The following is a 23418-nucleotide window of genomic DNA, read 5'->3' as shown; positions in this document are numbered from 1 at the left end:
GCAACCACGATTCAAGGACGTGCATATTAACAAAATGATCCATCCAAAGTACCGAGAATGTATAAAATTATACTTAATTTCAATTAAATATAAAATCATTGCAATTCTCTTAAAATAGAAGGCTCACTGATAAAGTGAGACAGAGAACATTATTTTGTCCATTGTACGCAGGTATTCTGCGCACGCGGTTAAATATGAAACAGAGTGAATCGTATAATCATTGTATTCAAACATAAAAATAGAATAAAATATATGAATATAAATGTTCTGATCAAAATTTAAATAACATTAATAATTATCATATTCTTAATCTATAATATATTCAATAAATAAATCTTCATTTTTAATTAATCTAATAACACTTTTGTTTTTATTAATGAACTACCATTAAAAAGTGTAATTTATATTATCAATTCTAAAACATTTCTATCATATTTTATTTCTTACCTATACTATAAAGTAATTGTTTCAATGACTCTTCATTTATTGTTTCAAAGGAACATCTGATATTATTATCAGTCGTATACGTTTCTTCTACACCCGCTTGAATTATATTTTCGTTAATAGTTTCCGAAAGATGTCTAAAGTTACTGAATAAAGACTGCGACACATCTTTTGATATCGGAGAAGAGAGTCGCAGATGTTCCATTCCAGATGTAGGCGACGATAAATCGTTTTCTAATGGTGACATTACCAAGGAAAAAAAATCTGTAGGTTCTTGTACGTTATTCCTGTTATTTGACAATAATTTGTCCGTATTATTGGTAGAACTTTCCGAATCAAGATTTTTGGAATTCTCCGAATTCCATGCATCTTCGCTTGAATTTTTATTCGTCTCCTTTGGTTTTATAAAATTAGCTTCTTGTTCGCTTTGTAGATCCGATTCTCTCGTTAAAACAGTTTGGCCTTGAGCATTTATTATAAGAACGAATTTGTTATCCTTATCGTTAATACCATTCAGTATTTGTTTTATTTGTTGTGGAGAATTAGTTTCTTGCAATTGATTAGATTCGTTGCAAATTTCTTGGGTCAGGGTTGAAACTATTTCGTTCGATTGAGGTTGAGAATTGGATGGTTGTATCGGACATTTATGCGTTCGTTGACTCACCTAAATAATTTTAATCAAATATATAATTTACAATAATCTAATATTATCAGTTATATATTTTATATTATTTACTTTGTATCTGAAACTTTTTCCACACATGGTGCAAGTGTAAGGCATAACGCCTGTATGAATTCTACGGTGTACTAGATAAGACACACGTTGTCGAAAACATTTTCCTATTAAAAAAATGAAAATACAATTATATATAACATTTGTCTTGTCAAATCAATAATATATATAGTATAGTAAAATATCATTTAAAATATAACATAAACATAAATTAACAGATAAAACTTTACCTTTAATTTGTTAACTCATGCATCACACTGTAATGTTATAGATACAATGTGAATAAAATGACCCATAATTAGATTGTTAGTAAAAACTGTAAATAGTAAAGCATATTATATTGATAATAGTTTATAAATTTTATAAAAAATACAAATTATTCAAAACAAGCAAAATAGATTATCGCATTTATCATATATTTACCACAAGTTTCACAGGCAAAAGGTTTTTCTCCTGTATGAATTCGTTCATGATTATGCAACGTAGAAAGTTCTTTAAAAGATCTACCACAAGTAGTGCACATATGTGGTTTGTCATCTTTATGATATAATCTATGTTTATGATATGATTGTTGAAAAGTAAACGTTTTATCGCAGATGTTACATTTATACGGCATCTCACCCGAATGTAATCTTTTATGCTTTTTCAAGAAATACTTTGTTGTAAACATTTTACTACAAACGTCGCATTCCCATTGTTTTCCTTCGTGCGTTTTCAAATGTTGTATAACGTGCTGTTCCTGTTCAATTAATACGAAAGAATTAAATATTTATTTTTATTAAAATCACATATTTTGAATTTTGATAATAATACTTACTTTTTTAAAATTTTTTCCACAAGTAGGACAATTGTATCCATTGTTATTAATTCCTACCGACGTGTCTCCATCCTTTGATAAAAAACCTGTATAATATTACGATAAGCAAACGTTTGCTAGATAAACAATAAACTGAAAATTAAACAAACGTTTACCCCAATTGTGACCGATGTGTGCGACTCTCATGTGTATCATTAAACTGCCGCGCATTTTAAAAACCTTCGAACACAAATGGCACGAATAACTTTTTAACAAGTTATCATTAGTAGGATTTAAATTTTGTTCATCGACCATGTGAACTAATTGTTTATGCAAAAGAAGAATATTACTATCTATAAAGTGGAATCCACATATATTACACCTTTCAGTCTTTTCCTTTAACAGCTTAACATTTGATATTATTTTTTCACCATTTACATTCTGATCTGATTTAACATCGATGATAGAATCAATCAATGTATTCTTATGATCATTTGAATGTTCTTTATTATTAATTTCTAATGGTAAAACATTAACATTATCATTCACTGTCATAACATTTGGAAAACTGATTATTAAATTATTTTTCAAATTATAATCATCGTTATTAATTTCTGTTTGCTTTAAAACGGTATCACGAGTTTCGTCAGTTTCTCCCAATGAATCTTTTTTCGTCATGGAATGTTGATTACAAACTTGTTGAGACAAATTTTCTATCCAAACATCTTCCAATTTGTTAGTTTCTCTCCGTTGTAAATTTTCTTCTTGTACATTGTTACCTTTGTAACAATCTTCCAAGCAATTTCTTTTCGACAACTCGCTAATAACTGTTGAAGAATCATCATGCGTTTCTATAAATAATCTATCATTTTCTTTACTATAAAAACATTCGTTTGTACTTGTATTAGGATAAATTTGTTCCGATATATGTAGAATTTGGGAACCCTTGTTAAACGACCCATCGGTTTGTACTTTAGTCAGAGAATTCATAGTCGACGTTTTATTAATACTATTTGAAATAGTGCAACATGATTGCATTGTGTGATCGATATCACAACAATTTTTACTTTTATTCTTTTTAATGAATCCTTGACCGGTGTCAACAGGTTCTTTGCGTAATACATTCCAATTGTGAATGATGCTTTTAACTTGAACATTAGGATTACTGATCTCGTTATTGTCTACGTTAATATTAATAGGTTTCGATAATTGTATGGAATTATCATTAATATTAATGGTATGTCCAAATAGATGTATAGTCAATTTATCTATACCAACTAATACTTCATTACAAACTGGACACATTAGCGGTCTAGTAGCAACGCTTACAAGTCCTGCTCGTAAAGCGTCCAAAGTTAGAAAACCAGGCTGAGAACATAAAGGACACGCTAAAAGACGAGCACACATATTTTTAAGCTTTGCGGTACCAAATATCAAAGCGTTTTTAAATTTAATCTCTTATTTTATTGCATTATATTTCATATCATCGTATTCATTCAAGTATTCATTTTATTATTGTTTACATAAATATTTTACTGTATATTAATTTTTACTACCTTTGATCATTCACTTTATTCTTTTTTTCATAAAAAGAATGTATAAATATAAAACATACAATTAAAATATAATACACATTAATCAATTCATTAAGCTTAAGATTAATGTTGTTTACTAGTGACACTGTTATTGGGGTTATATTTCCACTTGTGAGTATTGCAAAAAGAACAAGAATTCTTTAAAGCTGAATTATGATTTAACAATGCATTTTAAATAAAAATAGTCTATTTAATGAGCTATCCATTTATAAAATCCAGGACAGAATGTTATAACTCAATTCCTAAATATAGATGCACAGTATTTCAGGTATTTATGTTGAATTCTTCTGCTTTGAAGGAGTTAGGTTATATATAGATAAAAGGCGGGAAATTTAAAAATAATATCTAGGAATATAAAAAGATTGATTAGAAAATATTATAATTAAATATGTACATATATATATATATATAAATATTATATTAATTAATTGATAGGACACTTATACGAAATTCCATCTTTGCAACAATACTTTTTACCACTCGTTAAATTCGTATTAATCCATTTATTTTTACAATTTTGTATGAAGAGAGATGCCTGTATTAAATAAAAATTTATTTTTAATATACTTGTATATCTTTTTTTAATACAATATAACTATGTAGTATTATTTTATTTATTCTATTAATATAATAATGATATTAAGCAAATATATTACTTACTTTTTCTTTTAAACAATCACGATCTAACGCAGCACAAAGTAAATTTGAACTGTTTGGAAGATGTTTTATGATCTGTAATATGAATAAGTAACATACCAGTTTAATATAATTTATATGTGTTTACATAAACATTAATTATATCTTAAAAACAATTTTATCAACTCACCATCTCGAGACATTTATTAATACATTGTTTGTTTCCATAAGGAGTGCAAGGAAACGAATCGGACTGTTCATGAAGAAGAACCGGATTGCCCGTAGGCTGTTCTTTTGTACCTTTTTTAAATTGTCCACTTAAAAATACACCGCAAACACATCCAACTGGTTTTTCAAACGTTGATGAGTCTAGATGATTATTGTTATTTACATCTATATCTTTTTTTGTGTAAACAGTCGATGCGCATAGAATAATAAGAATAAATTTTAAATACATTTCAAACACTATAACAAAAGATTTATATTAGGTATATTATAATTAATTTGTTTTAATTATTAAAAGAATTATATTTATATATATCCATCTCTACCTTTTTATATTACCAAAGTCTGATAAAAGATTGAGATTTGTTCTACGTGCCAACGAAAGTATATCAATTGTAAATGTTGCAACATATAAAGGGTGGTATTGCTAGCTAAGCGAAATTTGTTTATATTTTTACAAAATTGCACATACAATAAGACCTACTTTCAATCGAACGATTAATTCGAATGTAAAATGTAAATAATTGTTTTTATTGATTTCTTCTTAAATATTTTTACATATATAAATGAATTAATTAACATTATCCTTATTTGATTTCATAATTAATTTAGCTTCGCCCTTAAGAACTACTTGATCACCATTAGCAATTAACGTATATTCGCATTTAATAATTTTACGCACAGATATTATTTGTACTATTATTTCTACTGTATCACCGACATAGCAAGAATTAGGATATTTAAGAGTTTGTTCAGTAACGATTGTACCTGGGCCTGGTAATTTTGTACCAAGTACACCTGACACTAAACCATTAAGCAAAGCTCCATGAACAATATTTTTATCTGAAGTAATATGAATAGGATTATAATCACTGGTCAATTGTGCGAAACTCAAAACATCGCTGTTGGTTATAGTTTTAGAAATCGATACACGATCTCCAACTTTTAAACTGATAGAACGTATCTTTGCAGGTGGAGTCTTTGTACAATACTTTTTTATATTACGGTAGAAAAATGAAATTCGTGACATAATCGTATTTTGAATAGAAATATCATTAAATATAGATTACAATAAATTTATTATTAATAATAAATATTCTATCTAATTGTAAATAAATTTGTTATGGATGTACTAGTCATTTTTTGTCCTTGGTCTTTTCGATATTATGTTCTTGACAATAATCGGTTAAAAATATAACAGCTAAATTTTTAATACGAGTATTCGTGCTATTAGAAAAATCTTGCATACGTTTAACAATGGTCGATGAAAGTATATCGTCTTTAGATTCAGGTGTAATTAAAAACATTAATGTTGTAATCGATGATAGTATAATTCCTTCATCATGAGAATTAAGTAATAATGATACTAATGGAATGCCCTGATTGCGTAAGATATACGCTTTGTTTATTGGATCTGAAAAGTGGAGATTGTTTGCATTATTGTGTAAATGAATAATGTAATCAATGTTACGTTCAAATGCATAATACATTACCTAAGCATAAATTACAAATACCTCCTATAGCAAAGCGTACAAAAGTAGTGTTATCTTCTGATAATATATGAAGAAATAAATCTATTACCTTAAGTTGTCTTAAATAATCATAGTTAACAGGATCGTATGCAAAATTAACCAAATTTGCTAACACTTGCTGCTTTGCATCTAATCAAAAAATTATATATATATATATATATTATATGAATACTAATCGAGATTGACATAATTAAAAACTTTTGTTTACCTTTAGACGAGGTCGATTTAAATTCATTAATTAAAAGTTTTAAAAAATCGTATCTGCCAACGCCATTTTGTCCGGTACGATGTAATAATTTTTCTTTTGTTGAAAACATTAAATATTTTAATACTAATCAATATTTATATAATAAATATTTGTCCATAGTATCATGTGTACATTTGTAGAATACAGGAGAAAGTACATGTACACACATAAATATAAATATTTTCTTTCTAATCTAATTTGGGGTCAAATCATAATCTAGCAATCGTAATCCTCGTATTGTGATTGGTTAGTAGAAAGTAATAAACTTGTAAACAATGACTAAGAATAATGATCTATAATATGATTGGCTAATAAAAAATAATTTCCATAGAATCAATCAAATTATTAAAATAATGTTATAAATGCAATAATATAATTTCAGTTTACAATAAAATATAATCGTTACATCATTGGTGGAACAAGAATATAATATAACGAGTGCATCGAGAAGTTAAAGGCGTATCTAGAACGATATTAATGTCATAAAAAAGAAATAATATTTGAACGTGCCGCCATTTTCATAATCTGTTCGAAGTGAGCATAAGGTTTCGTTGTGGAAGACATGATTAACACGTAGCCGGCGTTTGACGTGTCCTAGCCTCCTAATCTAGGCTCATAGTGGTTTAATAATTTCTTGCAAGCAGTGTCTTATAAGTTTTGCAACGTGCTGTGTGCTGAAGAATAGTAAGTGCATGTCTGCATGCTTCTGACGAGAAGTTAGCAATTAAAAGTGTGAAAAAAAAAAAAAGAAAGGAGAAAAAGGAAAAAAGAAAATATGCATTAATAGGAGCATTTAATTTCACTGAAAGAAATACACACAATGTTGCCGAATAAATCGTCTACGACAAATACGAAAAAAATTATGTTTCCCGATAAGAAAACAACTACCAAGCAAATGAAAACTTCAACGTTAACCAATGCCGCCGGTCTTAGTTCTTTGATTATTTTTACAGTATTATTACTTGCTTGGATAGCTGGTTTTGCGTCCAGATTATTTGCAGTAATACGGTTCGAAAGTATTATACACGAGTTTGATCCTTGGTATGTTAATTTCTTTTTTAAAAATATGTGTTTTAACTATCTTTATATATTATTTACAAATATGTTGATTATATTTTTGAAGATAAGATAATATTTCGTGTATATAATTACAAAATAAAACTATATTATTCGTATATTAATTTAATATCGATACACTGTGAAAATGTTTCTAACTGTTGTTCATCGATAACAGGTTCAATTATAGAGCAACAGCATACATGGTACAACATGGATTTTATAACTTTTTGAATTGGTTCGATGAAAGGGCATGGTACCCTTTAGGACGTATTGTAGGGGGAACAGTATATCCTGGACTTATGATAACATCTGGAACTATACATTACATCTTACACTCTTTAAATATTCCCATACACATAAGGGATATTTGTGTGTTCTTAGCACCAGTTTTTAGTGGCCTTACTGCCATTTCTACTTATTTATTAACTAAAGAAATATGGAGCGCTGGTGCTGGATTATTTGCTGCGTGTTTCATTGCCATCGTACCAGGTTACATATCAAGATCGGTAGCTGGAAGTTACGACAACGAGGGAATAGCGATATTTGCTTTACAAATAACTTATTATCTTTGGGTTAAATCAGTTAAAACTGGATCAATATTTTGGGCATCCATGACTGCTCTGTCATATTTTTATATGGTGTCTGCTTGGGGTGGATACGTTTTCATTATTAATCTGATACCATTTCATGTATTCGCATTGTTGGTTATGAATCGATTTAGTAATCGTTTGTTCACGAGTTATACCACGTTTTATATTTTGGGACTTTTGTTGAGTATGCAAATACCATTTGTTGGTTTCCAGCCGATCAGAACGTCTGAACATATGGCTGCGAGTGGCGTGTTTGGTTTACTGATTTTCTTAGCTACACTCAGGTATTTATAAAAATTATTTAACGATCTATGTTTTCATGATTTTAATAATTCATGATATTATACCATTAAGAAGAAGAAAAGAAGAAATAAATATTCTTTTTCAACAGGTATTTACGAACCGTACTGACAAAGTCTGAGATGAAATATTTTAGTGGTGTAGTAGCGGTAACAGCGGTTGTACTCCTACTTATTCTGATTGTACTAACTTATACTGGTATTGTTGCACCTTGGAGTGGAAGATTTTATTCCCTGTGGGATACGGGTTACGCAAAAATACATATACCTATAATAGCGTCAGTTTCCGAACATCAACCTACTACTTGGTTCAGTTTCTTTTTTGATTTACACGTTCTTGTTACAACATTCCCTGTTGGGCTTTGGTACTGCATTAAACATATAAATGATGAAAGAGTATTTGGTAAGTATCTCTATATTAATTACATTTAAATTAAACAACAATATTAACAAAGGAAAAAATTCATTATATATTTCAGTTATATTGTATGCCATAAGTGCCGTCTATTTCGCTGGAGTAATGGTGAGACTCATGCTTACGTTAACTCCAGTCGTATGTATGTTAGCTGGCATAGCATTCAGTGGACTATTAGAATTATTCTTGAAAGAGGAATGTAGAGATGGTAATGATAGAATTGAAGGTAGCGAAGAAGAAAGCGAAGAAGAGAGAGAAAGAAGTCCAGGCAGAGCATTGTACGACAAAGCTGGAAAACTTAGAAGAATGAAACACGAAAGACCTAAGGACGCCGGTGATGGATTAGGCGACAGTCTTAGAAATAGTGTCATCATTGGTGTATTAATATTATTAATGATGTTCACTGTGCATTGTACTTGGGTTACAAGTAATGCATATTCTAGTCCTTCAATCGTATTAGCATCTTATAGCAATGATGGTGGTAGAGCTATTCTGGATGATTTTAGGGAAGCTTATTACTGGTTAGCACAAAATACACCTAACGATGCTAGAGTTATGAGCTGGTGGGATTATGGTTATCAAATAGCTGGAATGGCTAACAGGTAAGAGAGTTAAAGTTATCATATATACATGATTTGAATATTTTTAATTAATATAATATTTGAATTTTTTATTTGTATAGAACTACGCTCGTGGATAATAATACATGGAATAATTCCCATATAGCTTTGGTCGGTAAAGCAATGAGCTCTAATGAAAGTGCTGCTTATGAGATTATGACATCCTTAGATGTAGATTATGTATTAATTATTTTTGGTGGTATGATTGGTTATTCCGGTGACGATGTCAATAAATTCTTATGGATGATACGAATAGCCGAAGGCGAACATCCTCAAGATATTCGTGAAAGTGATTACTTCACGGAAAAGGGAGAGTTCAGAGTCGATTCGGAAGGATCTCCTACTTTATTGAATTCTTTAATGTACAAGTTAAGTTATTATAGATTTGGTGAAGTTAAAATTGACTACAGGTCACCTTCCGGCTATGATCGTACTCGCAATGCTGAAATTGGAAATAAAAATTTCCAATTAACTTATTTGGAAGAGGCTTATACCACCGAACATTGGCTCGTTAGGATTTACAGGTAATTTTATTCTTTTAAATATTTCTAAATATATAAATAAATAAATAAATTAATTAATTAATTAATACAATTATTTCATCGGATAACAGGGTGAAGAAACCAGATGAATTTAATAGACCCAGGATTCCAATTGCGGACAGAGTTATAGCTCGTCGAGCAAATTCATATATTAGCAAAAAGGTTAGTATTATCGTAAAGCGATAAGATTATTATTATATAAATAGAAAGAAAGATAATATTAATTTTTGGTATATTATTAATCGTATCGTTTGACGTTCTTACTGTATTACATTAATGAATCTGGAAATCTAGTTGAAGTTATGGGGGGTTAAACATTAAATGTTTCAGACTGCACGGCGTAAGAAAGGTTTCATTAAAGGCCGGCCAGTAGTTATTAAAGGACAAAAACCTTTAAAGAAAACGACGTAACAAATGTATAATACTTATCCTATAACAGATTTCAAATACAACTTTTGTAACAGCAACAGAATTACCGTCCCTTGGGTCTACCACAAACTATAGTCTAAAAGTGTGAATTAGTACCATCAAAGGATTTGTTCGAAGAATAATGAAAAAGAAAAGAGAGATAGAGAGAATGAAAGAAAAAGAAACAGAAAAAGTAAAAAAAAAAAGAGAAAGAGAGAGAAAGATTTTATTTCAATGTTTCAGAACATCACAAAAAAAAAGAATTATTTTATTATTAATTATTTTTCAAAGAAAGTTCCATTATAGTCTTTATGATGATTGTCTAATGTAATATGGCACTTCGCATAATAGTATATATCATATATAAGTTTATTTCACCTAATTCATTGCAACATAGAATGATTACACATTATTCAAATAAATACCACTGTGTATATATACTAAGTGTATTTCTAATAATATATTTTAGGTACACTGATAGTAGATACTTTTTGAAATCATTGTAATGAAGATTCTCATTACAATAATTAAATATTATTCTTTAATTAATTGGATTTATCTGAAATTGTATTCGCATACAAACCCACACATACACATATATATTATATATATTGAATATTTTCTAATTAATTCAATGATTGTGCTTAGATTCATTTATATATATATATATATACGTTTTCTTTATAATTAAATATCAATGATAATTTTATTGGAAAAAAAAAAAAATTAATTTATCGTACAGGTTTGTATTGCATTGTGTACTCAATTTAGGTTACATTTTAATGAAAGAGAAATACAACAACAAAAGTTTATGAATAAAAAAATGAGTTTTACTGGTTGTTAAATTGTTAAAAAAAAAAGAAATCAATGGGTTTAAAAACACATGTCACAAATACGGTAATCCAGTTTGTTAAATGGTACATTGTTGAACAAAACGTTTGTAATAACATAGTCTTGTTGTTTACAAGCATGGTGTTGTAAATCTTACAATTTTTTCTTGTATTCTGTACGCAGGACCTAAGAATACAATGGTTAATGATTTATTTGAAATAATATTGATATGTTCTTATATCCATTTTACATAATGCTAAGTTTCAACTTATAAATATTACCACATTATTCTTAGGTCTCTGTAAATGTTTATTTATCGCATGCAATTTTTTCCTTTTTCCCTCACTGATTATATTTATTTTTAATAGAAACATTTATATTTATATTTATATATAGGATACAATTTTGTGAAGAAATAACTGGGATACTCTGTATATTAATATCTTCTTTTTTTTTTTTTTTTTGATAAATTCTAATTATTATTAATATTTGTAAATTTATGACAAAATTTTCAATGTTTTTTTTTTTTTAATAATTATTAACTATCAAATATAACGTTAATAATTTATATATAAGATAAAATTAATTAAATATTGAAAATATTTTTTATCTGTCAAAATCAGCTGATTAGTAAATACACACATATATATATATACAAATACTAAATTAATATATGTATGTATATATATATATGTATGTATGTAAATCAAAATAATAACTAGTTAAATATAAAACGAATTTAAATATTATCTTATATGTAATTATAATTTATATTTAATTCGATATATTTAATTCCCTAATATATTTACATAAAATATTTAAAAAAAAATCAGACATAATTAAAAAAAGATAAAAAATATATATTAACGATAATTTAATTAGAACAATACTTTGTAACATTTAATTTAAATTCTTTTTTATTCCAGCTTCGATTTGTTTTATTTATTTTTAAATAAAACAAAAAAGAATGAAAATTGTTTCAAAAATATACCGCAATTTTATTATTATTATTATTATTGTATTCATATTAAAGGTCCGTTCGATGCAAGTATATAAATTTATATTTTTCTTATTATTAAACGTGACGCATAAAATAAAATAAAGTAAAATTAGAAAAAAGCTTTGTTATCTTAACTATAATCGATTAGAATTAATTTGAATGTGAAAAATAGTAAAAAAAAACTAAGAAAATAAGAGAGAGAAATCATTTTTTTAAATCTCATTACTGTAATATCATTAAAGGTTAACCTACTAGAAGATACCAACGTAAGAAAGATTGCTATAACATTTAGATTATTATTTAAATATAAAATTTGACGCACATAAACACACACGCATTAAACATATATATATATATATGTGTGTGTGTGTATTTTTATTAGATAAAAGAAGTAAAACAAAAGAAAGAAATATCAAAAAGAAAATAAAAGAATGAAGGATTCATTCGAAAGAAACAAAAGAAAATATATATTCGATTGTTAGGTTATGTTAGACTAAGTAACAATGAAGTAAACATTCTTGTAAGTTAATCGAATATTAAACGAATAATCTAATATTAACATAGTAATATTAGCAATGTAAAAATAAGTAATCATTGGGCATAAACAAAGGACGCTGATACGTCGAGTTTGGGAGTAATATAATAATCATTTTCATGGATTATTCGTAACAAAGATAGTTTCGTATACGCGTTGATCGCCATTTTGCTTCTCTCACATCTGACATGTCTTTTCTAATGTTATTATCGATGAATATTATTATTCGTGGGTGAGAAAATTATATAAAAAGAAAAATCATTTGTTTAATAGTGTAACACGTATATAAGAAGAAAGCTCAAGTTTATTACGATTGGACGATATATGGTCTATCATCATCATCATTATTATTAGAGATAATAATAATTCGCACGGTACTTAACGATATTTCGATCTAACTTAAATATACGTTAAAAAAGCCCCCCTTACGAGCTTAAGGAACCACTAGATAGATAGAAAGAAGAAAAAGAAATAAACAAATATATATATATATATATATATTTATATACACACACACACACACACACATATATATATGTATATATATGTATAAGATATTTAACGTGCGCAATCGAAGTTTAATTAATAAGTTTTTCTTTTTGTTTCCTTTTTTTTACGTTAAATATGTAAACGAAGAAGATCGATTCAATGATACATATATAGATTCTTTCTTTCTTTTTTCCCTTCTTTTTCTCTCTATCTATCTTTCTCTCTCTCTTTCTCTTTCTCTTTCTCTCTCTCTCTCTTTTACGATTTCTTATAAACAACAGTTGAAAATTCATTTTCTACGGTGTTGCTCGATCGTTTGTCAATGGAAGTAAGAGGGCCGAACATAACCAAATATTGTTGACCTCCAACATTGTGTGTGCATCTACTGGTTAATATGCCATCACTGAGGAAAATAATACTGTTATTAATATGATTATTAAGTAGCCGAATATTATTCGTTATTCTTATTACAATATTGTGTATATTATATTGATGGAACGTTTTCTTTGCAATTGTTTCAACATTCGTAAACATTTTTTATTTCTCAGTAACATATTACTGATATGTAAAACAAGGGTTTGTTTTTACACTCTCATTTCAATTATGAATTATTCTTATTGAAATCTAATATTGATATCGTTAACGTTATGTACATCCTTCAATCTAAATTCAAAACAGAGTAGCAAGATTGTTAATGTAATTGTTAAATCAAATATTTTGTCCAAGTAACTTTGTTGTTATGGTTATCGGTAAAGTAATGTGTGCATCATCGGTGACATTTAAATCAATTTTATTTGATTATAATTTGATTGTATATTAAAATATGCGTACCATGACGGTTGTATCTATCCGTATGTATAAATATATATATTAACGATTAAGTAGACAATTAAGTATCTTAGGTAAAAATATTAACACGGTTAAATAACCTTGCGGACTATTTTCCAAATTGTAAGATACCTTTTTTTATTACTCAAATTTCTTTGCACGTAGTAAAACAAACATAATTGTCTTAGCGCTGATGTATTATAAAAAGGTTTTTAAAACCTAATTGTAAAGAAGAAGAAGAAAGAAGAAAGAAAGAAAGAAAGAAAGAAAAAAAAAGCCATAACTGTGATGTAATTTAAATGAATTTAGTTATAATCTTTTTTATATATATTCAGTATTATTTACAATAATAAAAAGTGTACATATGCGTTTAGAGTTTTGGTATATGGCATAGAAAAATAAGAGTTCTTTTAGATAGAGATAAGGAAGAAATTTTAATAATCGCTTGGAAATAATTTGATAATGCGGATAGAATGCATTGTAATAAGAACGGCAATCAATGAAGGTCCCAACGTCAGGAAACTCAAACATGGACAATAAATTGAAGTTTTCAGATCGTTTAAAGGCTTTATTGAAAACGGAAGCGCATCAGGATGTTGATCCGTATATTTTTAGTGAACCGGAACCATTTGGTAGCGCGGCATCCGGAAGAAACTGTACAGTAGTTACTAATAAAAGTTCTCAAGTGATGCAAAATTGTAGAAAAAGTAAAGGGAAATGTATAAAAGAAAGGACAAAATTAACGGCCATACCAAGTGCAGGATATAGAACTGTTGCAGATAGAAGGACAGACTTGAACGTGGATTACGGTGTTGGCAGAAGCATAGATCAAAAATATTCTAATATAGTTCAAAGTAAACGACGACACATAGAAAATTTGCAACGGCTGAGGTCAAGGAGACTGAATCGGGACCACACGTTGCTGTATTATCCCAAAGCGGGTGACGAAATATCAGATAGCGAATCGAGCGGAGACGAGATGACAGTTTATCAACGCCATTGGTTCCCAGGAGACACGAGTACAGAATTAAATCGTTCTGCAAGATTGTCCCAATTAAGATCTCAGTTAAGACGACGTTTAATGCAGTTAAATAGAAGTGATGCTGACTCTGAAATACTTTTACGTGAACGTGCGAGGTGTTTATTGGAAGCTGCTTACAAGGATCCAACATCTACGGCTAGAGCTTTAGGTAATTTGCCAGGAACTAGCAAAATAATAGATGGACCACTTTTGGTAGGTGGACAATGCGGTGCGGAGGGATGTCAACAAATATCTTTACCTTGCACTCGTCATTGTTCTCGGCACATTATGTTAAATGGAGATCAACTTTTGTTTGAACATTGCACTGCCAAATTTAGTGACAACACACAGTGTTGCATTCCTGTGTTTGACGTAGCGCACGAATTACCGCTTTGTCCTGAACACGCCAGAAAGAGGGATAATTATAATCGTAAGGCTCAAGAATCCAAACCAAAGAAAGCAAGGAAAAAACCGGCATCTCCTACGATCCCAAGGCCTAAGCCTAAATCAAGGCCAAAGAAGAAGAGGCGACCTCCCGCTAATAAATTAGAGACCAAAGGTACATTAGCGCACGAAGAGAATCATTACCTGAGCCAAATGAACTCTAGTGAAAGTCATATCAAGACTTTGAATAATATGAGCGTTACTCAAGGAAGCTCTAACTCTTCTAACTTAAACTTAGGATTGGGTTTGAGTTCTCTCGGACTAGGAGGAGGTCTGAAAGTCGAGTTAAGCGATCACGAAGTATTTGCTTCTCTTGATCCATCCGAACACGACTTTGGAAACGTACTCAACACTTTACCTCCGGATGCGTTTAATGATTTATTTATTGGTAATTATTATTTCATTATATATAATAGGGAAAACAAAAATAAAAACAATGAAAGAACAATTATAATAATACTTGTATATAACTATTTTTTTGTTTAGAAAGTAGAAACGGTGAATATGAGCCGTCAAGAGAGGAGGAGGAAGAATTGGAAAGAGCGTTAGAAGCAGTGGACAAAGATGTTCGTAATTTAGAAAGAATGGGACAAACACATGGACTTTTAGAGCCAGCTTTACTAGCCCAACTTATGTCAGACATAGCTTCGTAGCCCCACCTACATTAACATTATAATAATCAGAAAAATAAAATTCGCGTGTGTTCCTTATGATGTAGAGAAAGAGAAAGAAAGAAAGAGAACGAGCATGAGAACGAAAACGAAAACGAGAACGAGAACGAAAACGAAAACGAGAACGAGAACGAGAAAGAGAAAGAGAAAGAAAAAGAGAAAAGAAACAAGAAAACAAGAAAAGAGAGATACTTTTCTTGCGTGTCTGTGCCGCTGTTGCTGCTGCTGTTACTGCTGCCGCTGTTACATGTTAACTCGTGACTCACTGACTTCTTATCGTATGCAGTTGCACATGTTTACAAGACATTGGCAGGGATCGATTATACATAATATAGAATGTGAAAGAAGAGAAAAAAAAATAGTAAAAACTTTTACCAATTTAAAATGATGGACATTAGGTAACACATGGCTAGATTTAATGTCATGTACGACGTATATACGTGCTTGTAAATGTTTAAGAATTCCATTATTATTTTTTTTTCCTTTTTTTTTCACTTTCCAATTAAATATCTAATTAAGAATCGTCGTTCATAGTATTCAAAAGTTGTAGCATATATTTGCAGCTTGCTATGAACATTAACGAAATAAAAATTCTTCTTGTTTTTTTTATTTTTCTTTTTTTTTTTTTTTTTATTTTATTTTTTATTTAAATCAACGAAGATTTATTTCGGGCGCTAAGAAAACTACTTTAGCAATTAAATTAAATTTCGTTTAAATTTATTTTTCATTTAAAATACTACGGGCAATGAAGAGATATGCAACAAACGAAATATAACACTTTAATAATTGACACTATCAGCATTCAGGATATGCAATATTATTCAAAATAATGCAAACGAAAAAAAAAAAAACAAATATCAAGGTATATATATATTCTCTTTTATATATGTCACACACATTTAGAATTTTATTATAATTAGACGTTATGTATTAATAGAGAGACCTATTTCACGATCATCTATTTTTCTCTTTCTATTTTGTTACATTTTACTTAATTTCTTCATTTCTATTTATACGTATTTTATTTTTATCTTCTTTTAGTTTAAAAAAAAAAAAAAACAATCTAAACTAATTGTAAGTTAAACTAAATTTCATCAATTTACTTTTTACTATCCTAAATGATTCGATAAAGAAAGACAAATTTGTGTTCCAATATATCAAATTTTGTCATGATTAAATATAAATTAAGCAAATAAACGCATTCAAGTGCGTTAAAATTAATTTACAAAATTTTCTTCAATTAATTTTTCTTTTCATATTAGTAATTATTGCGTTATGATCGATTCACAAAATTTCTATATCCTTTTAGTGTTTTTATTAATCATTTTCTTAAAAAAAAACAAAAATATACTTATATATATATATATATGTATATGTATATAATAATATATATACTATATATATATATATATATAAAATGTAACTTAAAAAAAAAAGATCTAGATATAATGTCGTCGTCGTATTAAAAAATAAAAATAAACAAAAAGAAAAAAAAATGATATTTATGTAAAATACACAAGAACATTTTTTATGAAAATTTTGAGATAGCGCATTTGCATTTCTAATTGTAATTATGCTATAAATTATTACATGTTGGTGATTTTAACTTATTTGCTACTAGTGGTGTTACTCGCATATCTGTGAAATACAGATTTACATCAAGATTCTGTAATTGGCATGAAAAATAAGTTCCAAGTTGTAGTTGAAATTTCTTCACGGTAGCAAATGTGTTAATCCAAATCATTTACATTTTTAATTTATAGTTGTATCGGTTTGTAAAATATTAAATTATTAATGACAAATCTAAGATCTTTTTTGCCAAGTTTTCGTTAACGATCAAGTAATGTTATATTAGTATATCGAAAAAAGAAAAAAAAAAGAAAAAAAAAAAGAAAATGATCTCTCGATTAGTGTATGAACAAAACTGTTTAACTTTTTTTTTCTCTTTTTTTTTTTTTTTAAAATAATAAATTATATCCAAACACCTTGTGCGTATGAAACGTATAAAACAACTACAACTTGACAGGGATACGACTGAATTTATATAAAAGTTCACGATATAAATCTATTAACGATTACTTACGTTTCTTTTTTTTTTAATTATTTTTTTTTTATCTCATCGATTGTTTGTCACAATTATTCATCAAAGTAATCGTGAATAATACTAAAATAATACGTAAACATTATGATCGATACCGTTATTTTATCCATTTTGTAATATATTCATGTAGACAAATATTCAGTGATAAGTAGCTGTAAGAAATGAGTAAAAAACCGAAGATGATCTGAAAGAGTTTCATTTTTAATACCGTTCATTATATATATATAAGCGTAAAGTTAATATTTTGCAATCGATATAGAAAACAGGACACGCGTTAGAATTATTTCATTAATCGAACGAGGACAAAAGTAATTGTTCTTTTCTTCATTATTTTGGGATATTTAATGTTGTATATAATAATAATAATGATAATGATGATAATAATAATAATAATAATAATAATAATTTTTCAGTCGAGGCACAGATTCTGACAGTAAGACTAGATTACTGCTATTATGAAATATTTAAGAGAGTTATGTACTGCCATTTTATTGCTATTACAAAAATATCATAACTCGATATAAAAATATGCAATGCATAGTCAAATATATTTGATCGTAGCCGCATCATTGAGAAAAATGATAGATTACAAATGATCATAGTTTTAATACATATCGATAATTAAGTGCGATGTGAGAATTAAACGTATGAAATTTTTCACGCATTACTACAGTTAATAGTTATTGCTAAAAACATTCATCGCTGAATGTAAGTACAAGAACAGTTTATATAAATTTTGCTTGAAAGAAAGGAAGGAAGGAAAAAAAAAAAGAAGAATAATCTAGTTTTTATTATCAAAATCTTAGTGCCAAATATTTGACTAATAAGGTAATTAACTTGTTTTTTGCCTTTTAAATGTGCGTGTCACTTGTTCGAAAATGAATTATAATTCGCAAAAAATGATGTCACACTTTCAAAGTATAACGTTAGTTTTGAAAGAAATGAATTATTACAAAACCCATTTGCAAAAAGATATTAGTATAAACAATCTCGTATATATATATATATATAAATAAATGAAACTATTTAAATATTTGCAGTTTGAACAGCCCTCCTCCGGTATTGGAAATAAATTAATGTCAACTATTATTACTACGTAGAACATTAGGAATTAGGTATACATATATATATATAGTGATTATTTATGAAAAAGGACAATGCAAAATTTAATCAAAGAAAGAAAGAAAAAAAATAATGCATTGCTTCGAGTGTATCTATATGTGACTCATTGTAAAATATCAACATTATTACTCTTGACTAGACATTATCAATTATAATAAGCATATTTTTTACATTGTCTTAAAATACTCAGTTTATCTGAACCCATTCACTTTTATCCTCTATTGGTGTGATATATAAAGCATTTTTTAAAGATTAAATATATATATACGATGTATGTAAATTCATTGGATTTACATAATAGCTGGATAACATTTTTATCAGTATTCTGTTTAATTATACAGGGTGTCCTGTAACTGGTGGTGTGGTCTGGTAGTCTTTTTTTTCTTTTTTTTTTATATTTAACTAGCATAATCATTTTTATTTATTATCGTAAAACACAAGTAATTCAAAGTAATTTTGTTAATTTATTTTCTATTTGCCTCCTACGAAATATATGTAGAGTTTTTCAATATAATATTATTTTCGCGATTACAACTATTACATTGATAATAAATTAGAACTGAAATATAACAAGTAATTGAACTATTTGATTAAATAATTTTTATTTGTAATGCTATCAAAAAAGTTAACGTAATATTTGTTAAGAAAGTTTATTTACCAAATCATTTCAGTTGGTTTTCATTCAATTTGATTTCTAGTAGTAGTCGTTGTAATAGAATATGTATCCATTGATTTAGTATGAATCTCTAATTGTCTAATAATCCATTTTTTCCTAGCATCTTCACGAACTTTAGAATATTTTTTAGACGACTTCTCTATTCTTTTCGCTTGGAATACTTCTGTCGTTAACATGGATTCTAATCCAAAAGAAGGCATTCTAATAATATTTTCATCATATTCCTGTTTATAATATAAATTCAATTATATTATTTTGTTTCTTATATACGAGATCGACGCAAGGAATTGAAAAGTTATAGTGTAAATATAATTAAAAAATAAACCATACCGAACTATCTTGTATTAATTTATCGGATACGCTGATCTTGCTTTTTTCAACGTCGTTAGAATTTTCTGATTCGATTAGCATTAACATTAAATCATAATTGGATCTTTCTTGTCCAAGTATGCCTATTTTAATTCCAAGTTTGGGCAACATCTCTTCATCAATAAGTAATGCGTTGTGTAAGTAATCGATTCGTGGATCGCTTCTATCAACGTCTATCATTCCTACGTAGTAAAATAAAAATAAATTAATCGTGCTTAAATTAAGTTTTATTTTTTTTCTTTAAATTTCTCGATTAATTAAAATAATACTATTTTTAATATATTATTTTAGTACGAACCAAATTCAATCCGACACATTAACACGAATAATACTTACAAATGTATTACCTAATGATAATACTTTGAAATTACATTCGGAATAAATTAAATCCTCTATTAAAGGAGAATTTTTAAGTAATTTTCTTTTAGATTGTATTCGTGGACCATGTAGTACAAAAATATCACTTTCTAACATATCTTTAATGGTATAACCAGTTCTTCTTTCCGCAGTGTTATAGACTTCAGTTCTAAGTAGTCTATGTAATTCTGATTCTACATAAATACACATATATCAATAAGCGTAATAATAAACACAGAGAAAGAAAGAGAGAGAGAGAGAGAGAAAAGAGAGTAAAACACAATAAAAAATAATATAAAGTTGTATTTTGTACTGTAACACAATAGACACATATTTTTCATCGATCATGTTTCTAAGTTATTGAATAAATATAATTGTGTTTTTAATAATGTAACATAACTTACCAATTAAGTGAAAGTATTTACGATGTAAAGCTATCCATACAACACGATGAGATATATGAATTAGCATTTCAAATATTCTTAAATCTTTTTCTCCTTGCGACTGTGTCACACTCGCTTTCTTTTTCCCGCTTACCATATGATGATATCGTACAGTATCCTGACAACCTACTATTAAATCTGCATACTCTTTACTCAACATACATCGTAAAGTATGTAATTCATCTGCGTATTTAATTCTATGCCCACCCGCTAACGGATTAGGAATTTTTTTCAAAGTAGCCACTCGTTCTTCTGTTAACTTTTCCCATATTTCTATATAATATTGAAAATATATTATAAGTGCTCTTAAGAAATGATCAACGACTGGCAAGTGAAAAAAATTTATGAATTTAACGCTGACTGGACTGGCAAGTAAAAACATTACAAGATCTTTAATGTCTTGCAAAATGATAACGTCTGGCTCATTGGGAGCTACTTTACGTAAATAATATTTTTTAAATCTTATCTGTAAAATATTTTCTTTTTAATTATACACATCGATATTAATTTTATTTTACTTATTATCTATAGCTATTATTTTATTACTTTCTGACTTGGATTCAACGTTTCATGAAAATTTAAAATCAAATAATCATGGGGACAATAAATTTCTGATGTATCTATTATTTCAGATTTTATTGCACGTCCTTTTATTTGTTCATCATCTGTTTGTTGTATTCTGCAAAATATATAGAAATGAATTACAAACTATAATACAGATAATTAAAAATAATAATTGATCTAAGATTAATATAATATTCTTTTACCCTGGCAACATTAAACCCTCAGATATTTCATCCCACATAAATTGTTTATCATCCATAATTAAATGAATTAGTTATTAAAAATAATTATATAAAAATCATTCATACATTTTTAGAGGTTAATATTGTAAATACAAATAAACTTGACAATAGGGATGATATATTTTTGAAGTTATAAGAGAGTAAAATTATATTGATTACTAGAGAGTTCAAATGATGTGTGTGTGTATATCCTTAAACACAATTGATGCGTTTATATACATAGTGTTCCTATATTTTTGTTTATAACATTTTCCCAGTGTATTCTTGATAAAATTTTGTGAAAAGAAACTGAGACATCTCGTATAAATCTACCTTTGCTTTTAATATTACAAATAGTGTCTATAAATAATTAATGAAATGATCTAAATATTATTAATTAAAAAAGAATTTATAAAATCTTTCTCTTTTATACATAATATATTCAATCATATTTATATAAATAAATAAATTATTAATGAATTAATATAATAAATTTATTAACAAGTAAATCTACAGATAGATATATTTTACATTAAATTTTGTTGATTACGTGGTAAAGGCAAAGAATCTAATATTGGTTTATCTTCTGGGAAAATAGGATCGTTCAAATATTTCCAAAAGTCTTTTACATATATACGATCCTTTTCCAAAGAAGGCAAATGGTGGATATTACACCTAACTTTAACTTGTTCACTATCATTAATTGTTACGATAACATAAAATTGTTTTCCTTCGATGGACATATCGGGTCCAGATATTGGTTTTTCTGGCAATGTTATAGCTTCTTCTGGTACATGAAATTGTGCTTTACGGAAGGCTACTCTGATGTGCCACTTTTCTAAAGTCCATGGGACTTCTGGCGATAACGATACGGATAACTTAAACGTTGATAAAAATTCTATTGTTCTTCTTGTTATCAAAGGAAGTTTAGATTCCTCATCGTCATTTTTTACAATATATTTTTCAATATTTTCTTCAGTCGCATATACTCCTAATTTAGGTAAGATTACATCATTATAAGCTTTCTCAGGTTTTAGAGAAACGATTTGTCCTTTAACACCAATGTCTTTTACATTAGATGTTAATATCAATTGGATTGGTACATGTTTTGTAGTTTCAACATGCTTTACTAAATCGTAAATAAAGTACTTTTGTCGAAGAATTTTCTTTCTTCCACACTTTTTATTAAGTGGTGGTTTATTCCTTCTTTTTAAAATAAAAGTATTCTGAAAATAAATATTATATATTTAATATATAGTTCATATAAAACGTAGATTATAAAACATATAAATAATATTTAAATAAATGAATACCCTTGTTTGCTGATAAAATAAATCTTTAGTATTATTCTGTGATAAGACATTTGTTGTGGTCGTGTTAACAATTGGTTTAATTAGTGTCTTTAATTGAGTTGCACAAAAACTTATTGATCTTAACATTTTATTTGATTTTTATTTCATAAAAATTCAACTAGAAAAGTGCATAATTATTTTACAAATTTAGGGTTATATTTTAATCAATAGTATCTCCCTCTACAGAACAAACTAGGTACCAAGTTTGTCGTACGCCACCTGGTATTCAAATGTGTAACTAAAATTCTAAACT

The 23418-nt window shown here is 27.7% G+C and overlaps 7 protein-coding genes across 11 annotated transcripts; 2 read left to right on the top strand and 5 right to left on the bottom strand.

Moving 5' to 3' along the window:
* Positions 1-418: 418 nt before the first annotated feature.
* On the bottom strand, positions 419-3490 carry LOC122513231 (zinc finger protein 613-like). The gene is made up of 5 exons (XM_043629497.1): positions 2150-3490; positions 1995-2080; positions 1601-1916; positions 1181-1284; positions 419-1108 (listed from the first exon to the last, which is right to left on the bottom strand). Exons 1-5 carry the CDS (start codon positions 3378-3380, stop codon positions 437-439), a joined length of 2409 nt encoding a protein of 802 aa, XP_043485432.1. The 5' UTR covers positions 3381-3490; the 3' UTR covers positions 419-436.
* A 480-nt stretch (positions 3491-3970) lies between these two features.
* LOC122526772 (follicle cell protein 3C-1) lies at positions 3971-4847 on the bottom strand. Its single transcript, XM_043650305.1, has 4 exons — positions 4756-4847; positions 4395-4669; positions 4229-4300; positions 3971-4103 (listed from the first exon to the last, which is right to left on the bottom strand). Exons 2-4 carry the CDS (start codon positions 4659-4661, stop codon positions 3993-3995), a joined length of 450 nt encoding a protein of 149 aa, XP_043506240.1. The 5' UTR covers positions 4662-4669; positions 4756-4847; the 3' UTR covers positions 3971-3992.
* A 6-nt stretch (positions 4848-4853) lies between these two features.
* LOC122513223 lies at positions 4854-6425 on the bottom strand. Its single transcript, XM_043629486.1, has 4 exons — positions 6170-6425; positions 5923-6090; positions 5569-5843; positions 4854-5486 (listed from the first exon to the last, which is right to left on the bottom strand). The coding sequence occupies exons 1-4, from the start codon at positions 6276-6278 to the stop codon at positions 5001-5003; spliced, it is 1038 nt and encodes a 345-aa protein (XP_043485421.1). The 5' UTR covers positions 6279-6425; the 3' UTR covers positions 4854-5000.
* Positions 6426-6695: 270 nt separating this feature from the next.
* LOC122513379 (dolichyl-diphosphooligosaccharide--protein glycosyltransferase subunit STT3B) lies at positions 6696-10291 on the top strand. Of its 3 annotated transcripts, none has more exons than XM_043629699.1 (7): positions 6696-7249; positions 7443-8141; positions 8249-8559; positions 8636-9173; positions 9254-9715; positions 9805-9895; positions 10034-10291. In XM_043629699.1, the coding sequence occupies exons 1-7, from the start codon at positions 7029-7031 to the stop codon at positions 10052-10054; spliced, it is 2343 nt and encodes a 780-aa protein (XP_043485634.1). In that variant the 5' UTR covers positions 6696-7028; the 3' UTR covers positions 10055-10291. The 3 variants fall into 3 exon arrangements, with proteins under 3 accessions (XP_043485634.1, XP_043485633.1, XP_043485632.1); XM_043629698.1 differs by having other exon boundaries at positions 10028-10291; XM_043629697.1 differs by having other exon boundaries at positions 6697-7249; positions 10064-10291.
* Positions 10292-14111: 3820 nt separating this feature from the next.
* Positions 14112-16008, top strand: LOC122513291 (INO80 complex subunit D). The gene is made up of 2 exons (XM_043629575.1): positions 14112-15677; positions 15776-16008. Exons 1-2 carry the CDS (start codon positions 14324-14326, stop codon positions 15940-15942), a joined length of 1521 nt encoding a protein of 506 aa, XP_043485510.1. The 5' UTR covers positions 14112-14323; the 3' UTR covers positions 15943-16008.
* Positions 16009-19494: 3486 nt separating this feature from the next.
* LOC122513289 lies at positions 19495-21924 on the bottom strand. Of its 3 annotated transcripts, none has more exons than XM_043629573.1 (7): positions 21796-21924; positions 21575-21707; positions 20990-21494; positions 20576-20779; positions 20190-20410; positions 19842-20083; positions 19495-19742 (listed from the first exon to the last, which is right to left on the bottom strand). In XM_043629573.1, exons 1-6 carry the CDS (start codon positions 21849-21851, stop codon positions 19862-19864), a joined length of 1341 nt encoding a protein of 446 aa, XP_043485508.1. In that variant the 5' UTR covers positions 21852-21924; the 3' UTR covers positions 19495-19742; positions 19842-19861. The 3 variants fall into 3 exon arrangements, with proteins under 3 accessions (XP_043485508.1, XP_043485507.1, XP_043485509.1); XM_043629574.1 differs by having other exon boundaries at positions 19628-19665; XM_043629572.1 differs by having other exon boundaries at positions 19495-20083.
* A 365-nt stretch (positions 21925-22289) lies between these two features.
* LOC122513449 (39S ribosomal protein L9, mitochondrial) lies at positions 22290-23389 on the bottom strand. The gene is made up of 2 exons (XM_043629808.1): positions 23127-23389; positions 22290-23039 (listed from the first exon to the last, which is right to left on the bottom strand). Exons 1-2 carry the CDS (start codon positions 23250-23252, stop codon positions 22341-22343), a joined length of 825 nt encoding a protein of 274 aa, XP_043485743.1. The 5' UTR covers positions 23253-23389; the 3' UTR covers positions 22290-22340.
* Between the last annotated feature and the right edge of the window lie 29 nt (positions 23390-23418).

The sequence above is a fragment of the Polistes fuscatus genome, unplaced genomic scaffold (genome assembly GCF_010416935.1).
Source record: "Polistes fuscatus isolate 324 unplaced genomic scaffold, CU_Pfus_HIC Scaffold12, whole genome shotgun sequence".
Classification (NCBI taxonomy): Eukaryota; Metazoa; Arthropoda; class Insecta; order Hymenoptera; family Vespidae; genus Polistes; species Polistes fuscatus.
This window is presented reverse-complemented; position numbering and strand designations above follow the sequence as displayed.